We start from the raw sequence: 15883 nt of genomic DNA on the forward strand, positions 1-15883 counted from the left end.
TCTCCTTAATAATTAATTCACTCGACAAACCTCACTGGGACATTGTGACGTCAGACAGTGTTGCCACAACCGGTGTTAATTTACGAGTAGTGAAGGAGGTGTCATCATAGTCCATAATATATGACATACTTTAGTGTGTGTCGTGTGGATGCATTATGAGTTATCATTTTCTATATTATTCACAAAGTTGATACGGTTTAATATATACAAACTTAAATGTATACAAATCCCAATGTGTTCTGTAATCTCTTGTAGCTTCAGTGTTTATTGTGCAAAAAATAGCTAATATGAAGTAGATGATTATCGATTATATAGAAATACAATAGATCACATTAACCTAACCTAATCTAATCTTAGCGCCACTACTCAATAAATTAAGTGACCTTTAACAGACCTTCAGTAAACACTGCAGTTTTTCATCTTGGATTCACTAAAAGTTAAGACCTGACGGACCGATACTTTACCTCTTAGGCGTGTACGAATGAGTGTACTGGATCATTAACTTTGTTTGTTTTGGTTTTATCAGGAGGCACAGATGGTGTTTTTAGTGAAATGATTTAACAAAGGGGAGATATTAGGATGGATTTTAGGAAAGGAAGGAGTTGTTCATCTGTGGAACTAGAGAACGTCTCCCTACATACATACATATCCCTCTTCACTAAATTATCTCGTTATTAAACCATCATATATTAAAAGTTAACTCCAGACTTGTATTTCATATTAGTGTTATTGTTAATATTATCTATATAGGGACAGAACTTAAATAAAATAGTCTACATGATGGCAAAACGTATGATGAAAATATAATCAATAAACAGAAGTCTCAGTGACCTACAGTTACTTTAGTTTAGTACAACTGAAAAGAAATAAGACGACAAATTTAATATAGTGTTAATCATAGTCGGTGGTGAGGCGCCCAAGAGGATACGGCATTCGTTTCCTGTCTTGAGGGGAGTTGGTTTGATCTCGAGTCACGCCAAGTTCACCCAGTTGTAAATAAGTAACTAACTTTACAGTTCAGGAGGTGGAGGCTAACGAGTGCAGTGCCGGCCTTATTTCCTTGCTTCCAGAAGGTTTAGTATAAGATGTGTTGCATCTTTATTGTCCCTAACGACCTGTCGAGTAGTGGATGAATGGAACAAGTTACCAAATATCATCATTAACTCGAATATGCTGAATAGCTTCAAACATAGGTTGGATGCTTATATGAGCAATAGGGGTTGGGTATAAACGGGACTGCCCAGTATGGGCCAATAGGCCCGCTGCAGTTTCCTCCATTCTTATGTTCTTATGTCTATGGAACCCACGAACAGGCAGGCAAATACGGCAGCCTCTCCCTCGAATGTGAAAATTCTAGGTGTTGGCATGCGAGGCCCAACCAAGTAAATGTTGTCATCAAGAGAAGTCTGACAACAGGGCACCGCAGGCATATACTGTAGGTCCGATAACAAGCGTCCAGACTGAAGAACACTGACCTCGTGAAGGACAGTAAGCAGCTGGTGGGGGATACAAGTGTTGCCACCTTCACTTACCTTCACCTCAGTATAGCAGGAGCTGGAGCGGATATGTTTACTGTATGTATTAAAGAAGAGGGAGGATGGATGGCAGTAACAGGAGAAGAAATAATATTGTAACAGTAAAAGAACAAGAAAAGTAAGCATCATTTGGCGGGCTAAAACTTTAGTAGTGAGTCTCTTGACGCTGGATGGAGCGCGGTGGCTTGTGCTGGTGAGTTCAGCGCACCTCCCCGTGCAGACCTACTGGCCTACTGAACCTGGCATCACCAAGCCTCCTCTCTGACGGTCTGACCTTGTGAGTGGGGTGGGGAGGGGCGGTAGGGATGGAAGATTGGGGACGAGGCTGGGTTGCGGTGAGGACGGGGCAGTAGGTATGTGGTGGGGCAAGGTATAGTTGTGAATGTTCTCGTGTGTGGTGTGATCAGGGATGTGTATAGACGAACCAGGTGGGGGTAAGGTGAGATAGAACGAGGACCTGTTTTTTGTTTCTTCTCCTTTATTCTGTAATTCCATTGTAGTCAAGTGACTTGGAGTGAAAAGAGTTAACTATGGAGAAGGTGGTTTACGGTGAGGCCAGGTCAGGTGGGGTTATGTTTGAAAAGTGTTGTGGTGTAAGATGTAGGATACAGTTGGGTGAGATAGAGAAGTGTGGAGAACGGAGTGTATTGAGGTAAGATGAGGCTTGATAACATCCTGTAGTGTATACAGGAAGAGAACTGCAGCAGGTGTATGTAGCAGACGAAGGGTGTGGTGGTGGTGGCGGTGCATGACCTACAGTCCTACACTCTCAACAGCTAGCACGTCGCTGTGGTGAAAATGACACAATAAAGTGTTAAAAAAAAATAGTGCACGTTGTGGTTGTACTGAACAGAGGCAGGAGACCCAACAGAGGTGGTTATCTCGTGGATAATAATTATATCGCAGATGTGACAAAATTACTGCTATTCAAATTTATTAACCCGTGAACGTTTTAAAAAGAATTAGAATACCCAGGTAACTTATTCTACCTGACGATGCAGAGTGAAGAAAACAATGAGGTGAATCTACACAGGTGGGATTCTAACTAACATATAATTACGACTATTTCAGAAGACAAATATAAACTTACGATGATAAACTGAACCAAGTGAATAACAGAAAGCGATATATGTGTAATATACAGTATACTAATATGTATAAAGAACAGTGACTACACATGACCCACTTTTTCATGATTTCTTTGAACTTATTTAAAAATACCTTCTTGATATATTGTGAGTACATCTGACTTTCAACACATGCACAACATTCCCCCCGCCCCGCCCCGCCCTATCCCCACCCTGGGTAGGAAGCAATGGGACAGGTGGGAAAGTGCATGGGACTGTTTGGAGACAAGGAATGGAATGGATGAGTATTATGAATGGAAAGGTTAAACGGACGAGTGGAACATATGGCATAGTGGGGTTAATGGGGGATAATTGGGACTCATGGGGGATAATGGGGGATAATTGGGACTCGTGGGAGATAATTGGAGCTCATGGGAGATAATTGGGATTCATGGGAGATAATTGGGACTCGTGGGAGATATAGAGAGAGTTTAATAAGTTTGAGAATCTTCTTGTTTGATTTTTTCTTCGTTTGTATTTTTCTGGGTTTTTTCTGGTACATTTTTACATTTGGTGCATGAAAACACACACACACACACACACACACACACACACACACACACACACACACTAATTCATTCTACCAGATATATCAACATAAATAGGCAAGGGAGGAAGCACATATTCAATTAAGAAAATCAATTTATTGTATATTGTATAAATAAATAAATCAGTTAATGTATAATAAATAAATACAATAAATAATTCAAGGAGAGAAGAAACGTGATAAGGAGACCGAGAGAACTGACTGAAGCAGAGGCCTGAGTCCCGGCTAATGTTTGGTAATAATACACACGTGATGACAACAACAACAACACACAGACTGAACACCTGAGTAATAGAAGTAATATGTGTGTGTGTGTGTGTGTTGTAACGCTGACGCACTAAAGTTGCGTCATTGGAGCTGATTCACCGTTTTCTTTCTTGTTTTTGCGTCATTCGAGCTGATTCACCGTTTTCTTTCTTGTTTTGATTTGGCTTATCCACACACACACACACACATACACACACACACACTTATTATGATACCATGTTTTACTTATATATCACAAGACGAGAAGGATAATTCTAATCCCATAGTTTATGAAGTTTATATCAGATAACACTCAGTAACATACGTATTAACTATCAGATGAGAATGTATATAGAAACTTATTCCGGTAGTCTATGATTTATACTTATGCTTCAGAGTGAAACTAAACCTAAGTAGCACAAACTTGTGGATAGGTTTGGCAACAGGTAGGGAGTGTATCTAGGTCAAGCATCGCCTTAACTTCGCTTATTAACATCTAAGATCGTTTAGTCTTCATCAATGTTTTCTAATTGTGAAACTATTTTTCTTACAATGCAAACTTTTCACCTCAAGAGCAATAGTTATAGTACTTGGTATCGTTAACATAAGGAAGTGGTAGACCTATCGTCACAGAGCACCGAGAGAGAGTTTAAACTGCCTGCTGGTGAACTAGATATCAAGGGACTTGTATGAGAAGGTTAATAACCTTCAAAGTTTCTCTCCAGTAGCGGAAGACGTCAGTGAGAATCTAGGTTCATCCCGTGTGCAGTAACACTTTACACTTACTGTTGTTCAGTTCTGACATTCCTGAACAAGATGAGTAACTATTCTCGCCGAGTTGATGAGATTCTAAGCCGGTTTTGAAAGTTCGCCTCGAGTCGCTCCCCGCCTACAGTATAACCTAAACTCTTCACGTTTATTCAGCTGTTTTTTTCTTCTTTTTTTTGCACAAGTAGGAAAAACTTGCCTTTCACCACTTGACTCTCCCCGAGTTAGCTGCTGGGTCAGAATTAAGGTTTGCCGTAACAGGTTTGTCCGGCAACGAAAAAAAAAAGTGGCCAGTGTTGTGACCTCAATATTTGACCGCGGGTGACACACGAGAAGAGCCACGGTCAAGACCTGCTGGCCAGCTGTTGCTATCCTCCTCTGTCTGCCTTTATACACTATATACGAAAAGGAGCCAATGATGTTTACAAGAGGGGAAATATTGTACTTTTTGTTCAGATTAAAGCATAACACACATAAAACACCAAAGAAGAAGAATTAACGTTCTGTTGTCGTAACAATACCGAGGCCCGACCTTAGCTTATGTTTCATATCACTTCTCATTCTGCTGTCCTCTACCGTTTCCGGCAGCAGGTTTACATTCGACAGTAACGTGCCAGTCAACTTTGGCAATAGTTCATGCAAATATCCCGGTTTCTTGAGATATCGATATAGTTCAACCTCAACGGAGTCCTGAAGAGTTGAGACTGAAGAAGGGTTGAGGTTGTTAACTAGACGCGGCGTCCATAAGGAGTGAGACTTTCTGGAAGGCGTTCAAGATAGGTTTGTGGGAGAAGGTGGTCGTGTCTATGCGGCATTCCGGGTATTTTATCCCACAGTCAGACCCGTCTTGGCCCTCCCGCGCCGCCTTCAGGTACCGGAAGAAGCGAAGGATCCTTTCATCAGCCACCTTAGGTCTCTGAAGCTGCTCTAGTGTCCTGAAATATATCAACAACATCATCAATAACAAATAATACCAGAAATTAAATAATAAAAGTAATCATAATTTTACAGAGAATATTAACCAAACTGTATATAAACAATTGTTTCATGTACTGGATACGGTTTAGTTCCCTCGTTAATGTAATATTAATTCAATTTATGATGCATATAACTATTTTTAGATCGATAAAAGTTAATAAAAAATCAAACACAAGGATTTAAAGAGTTTTTATTTACCGATCCGTAAGAGATATTTATCCTTGTTTAACCCGGAGTCTTTCTTGGGTGACAAAATACAGCAAAAAATAAATAAAAAGTTTCTGGTCTTTATAAAAAATTAATTATATATTTCCAAGCACTAACTGGTAATTATTTCTTGGTAATATATCGTGAAGGAGTTAATATAAGGAGAGAGAGAGAGAGAGAGAGAGAGAGAGAGAGTAACCCAGACACTCACACTGTCAGCTGGCGGGAGAGGAGGTCACTGAGAGGAATATACACCTCGGGGTTCCTGTATATATTACACACAACCTGTCAACGTAAACAAATATTAACGATATAGTCATTATTACCTTCTTCCCACTTATATACTGAATATTTTAGTCACCCTACACAAGTTCCTGTCGCCTCTCCTCCTGAACTATGAACCCAGAGATTCAGACTCACGAATCCGGAACATTTATGGAGAGAATAAATGTCTCAGTGTTTACTACTTCGGGTTCGTGAGTCTGAATCTCTGGGTTCATAGTTCAGGAGGAGAGGTGAGTGATAATCATGTACTTAATCATAATTAAAAGCTATTATGTGAATAGCATCATTACTAACCTAACCTTACCAACCCTAACGTAATGTGAAACAACATCTTTGATGAAACAAAAAAAATTTACCAAATAAGAAATAAATTTAATTGTCATAATAATATAAACCAAGAAGTGGTGTGTGTGTGTGTCTGCGTGTGTGTGTGTGTCTGCGTGCATGTATGTGTGTGTGTGTGTGTGTGTGCGCGTGCGTGTGTGCGTGCATGTATGTGTGTGTCAAAAAAGCTCATTTTAATTACATACAATATGCAAGCGAACTTTACCTGTTCCCGACAACCTTCTTCTTTCAACTTCAGTTCGTCGAAGATGAAATCGATGCGTGAGAGCCTCGGGCCATAAAACGGATCAAGGGCGTAAACCGGGACTGGGGTGGAGGAGGAGGGGGGGGTGACTTGTGCTTCAGGTCTCGCGCCTAACCCGAATCCCTTGAAAAAAAAATTATTGTTAAAATACCATATCACTAATAAACCATATATATAAAGAGAGAATTATTTGTTTAGTAAATTTCTACTACAGTGATAACGGGAAACTTACTTGGGCCCGTCGATGATCTACCACCGTGATAGAGGCAGGTACGTTAGTCCTCACGAAGCCATTGTTACCTGTGTGTCGTAGAAGAGACTGTTGCTCTGTATTCACTATGTGGGCATTAACAGGCTGTGGTGTTGCTGCGATTACTTCCTGTGGCTTCTGTGACTGCAAGAGAGGAGAATACTTACACGGGAATTGAAGTACAGTCACTCAAAATAACTATCTGTACTTGGGGTGATCGATGAGTTCCAGAATGAACACTGTTACTCCTGTTGTCTCTTTAAGGTTGTCAAAATCCTTCGTTCGTTGTGTCATATTTTTTCAAGGCAATTTTGTATATGTAGTTTATTGAGTGTCTGTACATAATATCATGAATTTAATATAATTGATGTCCTACGTGATTCAAGTCTCTTCTTAACATAGGTAGATGAGTGTTACTTTGCACTAAAGGTTATATTCCATTACGAGATTTTTACTTACATTGGGGAGCTCTTGTGTAGGTGACTGCAGTGACTCCTGGTGGCGCGGAGGCCGCCTTAACTCGGGTAGAGTATTGCCTGAGGAAATGGTGGGCTGAGTTACGACGGATGATGATGTCACCACCCGTACAGACTTTCGTGTAGCAGTCCTGAAGAAGATGGCAGGATGGGGCGTGGTGGGTACCTTCAGTTTTGGAGAGGTCTTAAACACACCTGTTCATATACACAGAAGACAGGTGTTAAAGTAAATCACTTGTACGGGAAGAAAATAGATAATTATAATGTTTAATGAATTACATAATAAATGATCATTCTTATACCGTTTTATCAAGACATCAGAATCACTCTAGCTGTTGATTGAAGTTGAAATTATTGCAGACAAGAAGTATTTAAAAAAATTAAAATAAAGACACGCTCAAGAAGTCGATTTGTCTTAGTATCATAGTTTGAACCACTGTAATGGACGTTACTTACTAGATGTGACGGTTGATATTTTTCGTGTACTTGTCTCAAGATCCGTGTTGCCTGTCTCATTAGGGACAGGGATGGGTTTAAAACCTCCTGAATTTGTCTGTGCTGCTGGCACGGCTTGTGGTTTTATTTTAGGAATGAGAGTCGGTTTGTTCTTTGGCAGCACCGTCTCCTGTTTGGGAGGTCTGAAGCCTGATTTAAGCTCTTTGGGTACTGGTGAAGATTCGCTAACAGTCTGTCTCTTTACATTGGGGTTTTCCACTACTGGAGTATCTGGTTTGATGATGGGTTTAAAGCCTCTTTCTGTGTTAGGAAGAGTACTTTGTGTCGTGTGAATGTACACAGGCTGGGGACTAGGTACTCTGCGGGTCGGTGTCGCGGCAGTGGTAGTAGGGACCGCGACTTCTGGTCCATGGAAAACTTGGAAATGACTTCCTCCATTATTTCCTTCTCTCTGGAACGTCCCAAATGTGTTAGTGTTATCTCCTGCACTACTACTAACAACATTGGTACCAGAGTGGTGAGGAATTTGGGGTTGAACACTGACGGGTCCTGGAGGAGGAACTCGGTGGACAGAAGGACGTTGAGGAGGACGTGGGCGACCTGACTGGATCCTAGGACGTTTAGGAGCATGTGGTTTCTGTGGCTGACGTCGAGGCTTTTGTGATGGTTGTCGACGACGTTTCTGTTGAGGATTTAAAGGCTTTCTGAGAGGTCTATTAGTATCCGTTCTTGCGCCTTGTACCCTTAGTGGTGGCGGCGGCTTGAGTAAAGGAGTAACACCTTTACCAGGAGTAGCACCATTAACATTCTGGGGAACTACTTGTTGTTGAGGAGTCTTAGAATCAAAAGGATAATTCTTGTCATAATAATCCTTGTATCTCAGGTACCATTGGAAGTACCACTGTGCATAATTCTTCTGATAATCTATAAATTCCTGGTCAAGATGTTGGTTTTGCGGCGACGGTTCTTGTTCATCTCTCCTCAGTTGTTGAGTACGGAAGAAAGGAAGACCCGGAGGCCGGAGGTGTGGCGCGGGTCTTCTTACCGGGTTATCCACTCGAGCCTCAGGCGTAACGTCGGTCAAGAAGTAAGGGATTGATACGAGGCCACCGAGCAGCGCCAGCCATGACCAGGTACCAAATGCTGAGGAAGGATATGATGAAATAATTTAAAGACTTAATTAAACCAAGAAAAGAACATAAGACACACATACACACACATACACACACACATACATACATACACACCCCCCCCCCCCACACACACACACACACCTTCATCATCAGGGGAATTTCGTGTTTTCTTTTTCCTTGCTGGCTATCAACATATACCTGGATCACGTACACCTGTTTATTTATTCTACCCGGTCATAAACGATCATGAGTATCAGCATTATACATAAAACGAAATAGCTTCCCACAAGACTAACCTAACCTAACCTCTGTATAGTTCTTTTGTGGGAAAAACTTCTGACTGGCCATAGGCAATCAAGTAGGTCGCCCAAATTTATATAAATGAAGAGTTTCATAGGGAACCTAACCTAACCTAACCTAATTTGGGTATAATTTATCTATCCTGTGATGGTAAACAACGTCTCGTATTAAACAACGTATTATCTTAAACACATTTATTTCCCTTTAGTTGTTGTAATAAAAGGAAAAGTTATCCCTATTTTCCATAAAAGTCAATTATTATTTTATGATTGTTTGGCTTTTTTCTCTCTAGTGGCCTGACATATATCTACAGTCAGTCAAAAAACTATCTGTACTTGGGGTGATCGATGAATTTCAGAATGAACACTGTGACTCCTGTTGTCTCGGTAGGGTTGTCAAAATTCTTCGTCCATTGTGTCATATTGTCTCAACACAATTTAATATAGGTAGTTGTTTAAGCCACTGTATGCTTAAGAGAGCTAACAGCTTACTAAGGTTTAAAGCTTAAACATTTTGTGCACTAAGGTTAACAAAGCTGTTATCCACGTCAGTTAACTGTAATGGTTCACAATTACATTATGTCAGTACTGTTAGTCTGGCGGGGAAATATTAAGAACACGTTAAACATTAATATACTGAGCTTAGGTTAGGTTAGGTTAGGTTAGGTCACGTTGACTAGGTATGGAAGACAATGTTGTTGGATTTCAATGATAGCTGTACCAATAATTCACTTTAAACCTTATTAATCTGTTAACATTATTTAGTAAACTTTATGAATATTGAAATAATATTCTGCACACTTTTATTCGACTCGTTAATAATAAAATATATGTATAACACCTGTCAAGCGGAGACGCATTAATTAGAAAACAGAGAAAATAAAATCAACTCACTGACTACGGAGGATACTGCGGGATCTGCTCGTGGCATAACCATACTCAACTCGGTGTCAGGAGTGGCAGCTCGACCTTCCAACTCTGATTGTATCTTCCTCAACATAAACTCCTCCATCTCCTCTTGATGAAGCAGCACACTCTCTGGTAACACTAACTTAAAACGATGACGAGCAAGATAATCCTCTGCCAGTTTACTCAAGACTTCTGACGATTCGTCTTTACTTAATTCATCGTCGTTCATGATTTCTGTCAGTTTCTTTGCAAGTGTGAGAAGGTTGAGACCAAGTTTCTCCTTCCCGAAGTAATTGAGGGAGGTCTTAAGGGCGCTAATTCCACCGGCCTTCAGGATTTCTTTGTATGATGGGGTTTGCTTGTGAGTGTAAGCCAGGACGATAGTCTTGAGGATGGGAAGTAGATTGTCTTTGTTAATAACGATGTCCTTGTCGAAATTAAGAGATTCCGTATCGTTGGTGAGAATCTCGGTGTCATTTTGAGCAAACAGTGTCAAATTATCTTCAACGTGTGGGTAATCTTCGTAGGTATAATCATCCCATTCTTCTAAATCACTGTAATCATAATAATAGTCATCATAAACTTCATCGCCGTGTTCTCCATTGTTCTTCACATGTTCAGTGTTCTCGTGAGGCACACTGTCGTCTGTCCAGTCATCGTCAACTTCTTCGATGATAGCAACAGTCTCCATCTGCCCAACTGAGGCGCTGGGTAGGACGAAGGCCTCCTCAGATTCCTGTACCTCTGTTGAAGATACGGCAGGTGACGAGACTGTAGTGGAAACTGGGGTCGTAGATGAAGGGCCGGTGGTCGTTGATGAAACTGGTGGGGTCGTAGATGGTGAGGATACAGTCGTTGATGGAGGGACGGTGGTCGTTGATGAAACTGGTGGGGTCGTAGATGGTGAGGATACAGTCGTTGATGGAGGGACGATGGTTGACGAAGCTGAGACACCAATCACCACCACAAGAGTCACAGTTTGTATCAGTAGCCACATTGCTAATGTTTAACGTTAACAATTTATAAGAATCACTGTAGCTTACATTACGTGGTTTGTTTATAATACATAATATGATGACACTGTCCACATAGATATTCTCACTACAGTGTCAGTCACAGTAGACGCTTTATAGCCGAAGGATCCCTGGAGACGTAGGAGAGCGAGTGTGGCCTTGGCAATGGCTGCGGCGGATCTGACCTACTGGAGGGCAGCTCAGCTCCTCCGTCTCACATGGCAAACGTCCAACACCCGCTCGAGGCCGGCCAATCACAGCTCAATACAACTCAGTACTGCAAACGATTCCGCATACTTGGGTCGTGAATAGACTTGTTTAGTTTACTAATTCGATGGGTAACTTACATAAAATTTAGCCCAAAATAAGAAAGAGACTCAGTGTGAATGTATTGTTTTGCATAAAGTCAAACAAGTGGAAAGTTTTCAGAGAAATAGCTTGACAGTTTGTAATATTGCTTCATCTTACCTGGGAGCTTTCTCTTCCGGGCGGGCGGGCTAAGCTAACCGTTGTACGTGTGTATGTCCTGTAAGGTGCACTGCTCTCCCAGCCACCACCTGTTGTTTGTGCTTGGCTGTTACCATCATCTTAACTCTCCCAAACTACTTTATATATATATGCAATATATTAGAAGAAAATTGGTTCATATACAATAGGAATTTTTTCACGAATATGTGGTTCTGGTACACCTAACTTTAACACGTGTAATAAAATAACCTTAATATACTTTAATAATACAACATTTAACTCTCCTTATTCTGATGGAGAACTAAAACAATTAAGAGGTTTTATCCACTATTTTATGATTTTTTCCAAATCTATGAAAGAATTTATATTAATTCTCACTCGCCTCATTAAAGATAGGAAATTCTGGATCAATATTCCCCGTCAGGTCACTTGATCAAAATCTAAACTGAACAACAGCCAGCCAATGGGACTTAGGCAAAACAATACTTGAATAATCTTACCGAGTCAGGGTAGTAATAATAATAAACTGGCAAGTGGTAGGGGGTGAAGAAAGGCTCAGTGGCAGGGAGTTGTAGGGGTAGAAAGAGGAGTAATAGTTAACTCTTCATAAAGGCTATGGCTCTACCAGGAACTGCGTCGTAATGAAATGTTACTTTTTCCTCCCGGCAGTGTGACACCAATTGGTTCGTACCTCTTACCACACTCAAGGATCTAAGAGGATAATGGTCAAAACACACCCAACACACCCTAACCTAACTTACCCTAATCCCTCCCTCTCTTTCTCTCTCTCTAAAAGAATTCCAGACAGTTGGTTGTACCCTCCTGGAAGGTACACAAACCCCAAGAGAAGATACCAACACGACTTTCTCCTCCTGTTGCCGTTCTCACCTCCACCAAGTTTCCTTTATATGAGAGAGAGAGAGAGAGAGAGAGAGAGAGAGAGAGAGAGAGAGAGAGAACAGTAACGTTGATTCTAAAAAAAAAATACCGAAATCTTATTAAACAACAAAATCAAGAATTACACTCTCTCTTCACACACTCTCTCTCTCTCTCTCTAGGTCAGTGAGTGTGTGAAGATTGACATGAAAGTTTGGGTACGAGATGTGATTGGAAATACTTATTATTATAAGCTTCTCACACATACCAGTTTGGGGTGGACGACGAACCCTCTCCCCATGCAGGGTTGTCTCTCATCTGTGGCACCATTAGTTTCTTATTTATAATGAAAGTTTTTAGTTGCTTTTTTTTTTTACATGTCTGAATGGATTGTGAATGTCAGTGATAAACGATAAAAAGAAAGACGAATAGAGAGGTATAAGGATTCAAATATTACAAATCGTTTATCTTTCATTGATTAATTTATTTGTAGACTTTCCTAACCAAAAAATAAAGTCGTTGAATACATTATAAGTTGTCGTTAAGTCTCAGATATATAGGTTGATTATATCCACACGCTCTGAAACCTTCCTATCTGTGCCACTAACCATTGTACACAGCAATAACTAGTCATATGAACGATTACCTGCTGCATATCTCATAAACTTTGCTATGAACGTAATTAAGTACACGCTATGTCTTTTTTTTTTAAATATATAAGCCATTAAGAGAGTTGTGTAGGCAATGTAACCTTCCCACCTACTGCAGCTAACCTGGCCAGCTAGTTAATCAGTATTCCAACAATGTCAATATTTCTGATTCATACAACGTAACTCTCAAAATCCTGCATTTTTTAATTGACTCATTTTATGGCTTCGGAACAAAAGAACATTGTTTTTGTTTTTTGTAACTTTAAAACATTTTAATTATTATTTGTATTAAGAAATATTAATACTGCTTCTGATACAAGTATATGGTGATGTATTTCTAAATGATAACCCCCCACACACACCCACCCACCCTTACTTTCTTTCATCAAAGGCAGCCAACTAGACGGTATATAAGGTAATTACACTGGTGAACATGAAACATCATTATATTTCTACAGTGTAATGTACTAAAAGTTGCCTGCCTGCCTGCCTGCCTGTGTGCGTGCGTGCGTGTCAAAGAACGGGGATTTATATTTAACTACAATAATCTAAGTCTTATAATATGATAAATATACTTCATAACTCTTAGGGTTCAAGAGAACAGAGAAATGACACACGCGAGACCTTGTTACTGGAGGAATGAGAGCGGGAGGGAGGGAGCTAACACGTACCAGGCTCACCTCCACCCCGTGCTAAGCCTACTGTACACACTCTGCTCTAACCTGATTTACCGTTACCAGCTAAAACATGGGTCGAGTGTTTCTGGTACGCTTGATCACTTTTTTTTTTCATACTCGTTATCAGGGTTGTTTTTACATTCACACCTAACCCAACCTTCTTCTAGGTATTTTTTTTAAAGATTTAGTTCTACTTTATTTCATATATTACGATAAATATGAAAGTATTGTGAATTTATGTGACTGAGCGATATGAGTGTTCTCCGGTTACTTAATATAACATGGGGGACTGTTTAATCCATGTCGAGACTCCTTACAGCCGATAGATGTCTCAAAAAAAATTATTAACGCCTTGTGTACGGGTTCCCCTCTGAGCTGAGGAACACAGTGTGCCGTAGTGAAGGAATTAACGACAATCTCCGTAGTAACTAGGTGTAATGGTAAATTGGGACCTAAAAGCGCTTGAAAACAACTGGACGAATAACTTACACTTGACAAGGGTGAAAAAAATTAATAAATTAAGGCCATGTAATGAAGGAGAAGGCCCCCCGAGCTTGGATTTAGCCCTGAATAGACGCATCACCTGGTTGTTGTCTAGAGGAACATCCCACACCTGAGGAAAACCTGATGGTGATAAATGTTAATGAACTTTTATAATAATCTTAAAAAAATACGCTCTTAACTATTTTTAGTCTGCATGGTAAACCTCTGGACTTTGCAATAATGGTTCAAGAAGTTGTATTTGAGTGAGTTTTAACGTATACAGGGAGGCAAGAGACGGTAATATTCAGTATATATCTTCTAAGCATCGGTCTTTATGATGTAAATGAAAAGATGTACCTACCTGTGAGAGGTGGAACATAATCGAGAGTTAGTTGACTTATATAACAACAAAAAACTATGATTTTTGTTGTTTTAATACCACCCATAAGACACCATTAGACATGATATAGAGTTTATATTTTGTTTAACCAAAAGAATTATAAAATCGGTAGCCAAAATAAGACCATTATCCAGGTGCTGCTGGGTTTAATAATGGTGGACTGGAAGCTTAAAACAGACCCAATAAGTACTGTACTCTCAATCAGCCCATGTTGTCACCTCACCAGTAAGAGAGAGAGAGAGAGAGTTATTTTTCTTCTACGTTGCCTTTCGACTTTTAGTGTCAAGACTCAGACATTTAACCCAGCTAGCGGGACTGGCGGTGTCTTCCGGCAGGGCTTCAGCAGCTCTCTCTCTCTCTCTCTCTCTCTCTCTCCTCCACCTACTTACTGTACACTTCTCTCCTTTGTGTCTCACTTTCCTAGATTCATCATTAATATTTAAAACTTTATATAAATTATTAATAGAACCATTATTGAAACTGTCACGTGAGTCTCATAGGAACAGGTTTAGGCCACAGGTGATGATGGGTAGTGACGATACGGCGACTGATCAAACGTGTCAGTGCCCCCCAACACGAACCGGGGCTGGGAGTTAAGTTGCTGGTGCCCTTGAAAGGAAACCGCGAATCTTACCTGCCATGAAAAAAAGTGATCACTCATTGCATATATTATAATTTGCATGGAATTACCGACGTTAGTAATTATGCTGATAATTATGTATTTCCGGTGTATATTTTTTGTTATAAGAGAATACAGAACGGGTTAAGAGGAAGAGGGATGAATATGCATTACTTGTGGAATCTGAAATATGACCAGAAAGACGAACAAAAAATAAATAGAGGAAACGAGAGAAAGAAAGACAAACAAACAAATAATGAGATTGACAGACAAATACAGGAAGATAATAACGTAGAATAAGAGATAACTCAATGGATAGTGAAGCAGAAGACAAGATATTTTTTAGTGAGACAGACACTCACTCCGTCAGGGTCAGAGGTTTAAAACTGCGAGTGATAAGATGTCACCTCTGATTCTATTTAGGTGATAATGCGACACTCGATTTTCCGTGTGTCTCAAGAACCTGTATCAACCAGTTTTTATTCTCAGTATTTTGGTCGTCAACATTCTCCCGACTTTCTCCAGGATATCTGTACATTCTTAACATGCGTATCATTCATAAGAACCTCAGCGAAACCATGAACATTCTTCCTCCTACCATGTTTGTCTTTCTTGTTAAGTTTTGACCCCGAGTAAAACTTTCCTTTTTTCCCGAATGTTCACATCTTAACTTTTTTTTGTTCACTCATCTTAAGCTGTTGACCCTGTATAGAAAATTCATATATTTCTGAATGTTCATCTCATACATTCAGAACAAACCGGTTGACTAAGCTAACGCAGATGTTCAAGATTAATTTATCTGGACACTCGCGGAAGGTGTCAGGGTTTGCGTCTTAGTTTTAGATCATGTTAGTAGTGTTCGCCTTCGTGTCTGGTGCTTTGTTATCAGTGT

General features: G+C 40.1%; 1 protein-coding gene across 1 annotated transcript; it reads right to left on the bottom strand.

Annotated features, from left to right (window-relative positions):
* Positions 1-3552: 3552 nt before the first annotated feature.
* On the bottom strand, positions 3553-11011 carry LOC121867414. Its single transcript, XM_042367329.1, has 7 exons — positions 9791-11011; positions 7465-8607; positions 6992-7203; positions 6515-6676; positions 6244-6405; positions 5620-5693; positions 3553-5158 (listed from the first exon to the last, which is right to left on the bottom strand). Exons 1-7 carry the CDS (start codon positions 10800-10802, stop codon positions 4948-4950), a joined length of 2976 nt encoding a protein of 991 aa, XP_042223263.1. The 5' UTR covers positions 10803-11011; the 3' UTR covers positions 3553-4947.
* Between the last annotated feature and the right edge of the window lie 4872 nt (positions 11012-15883).

Source organism: Homarus americanus, unplaced genomic scaffold (assembly GCF_018991925.1).
Source record: "Homarus americanus isolate GMGI-L3 unplaced genomic scaffold, GMGI_Hamer_2.0 scaffold32583, whole genome shotgun sequence".
Classification (NCBI taxonomy): Eukaryota; Metazoa; Arthropoda; class Malacostraca; order Decapoda; family Nephropidae; genus Homarus; species Homarus americanus.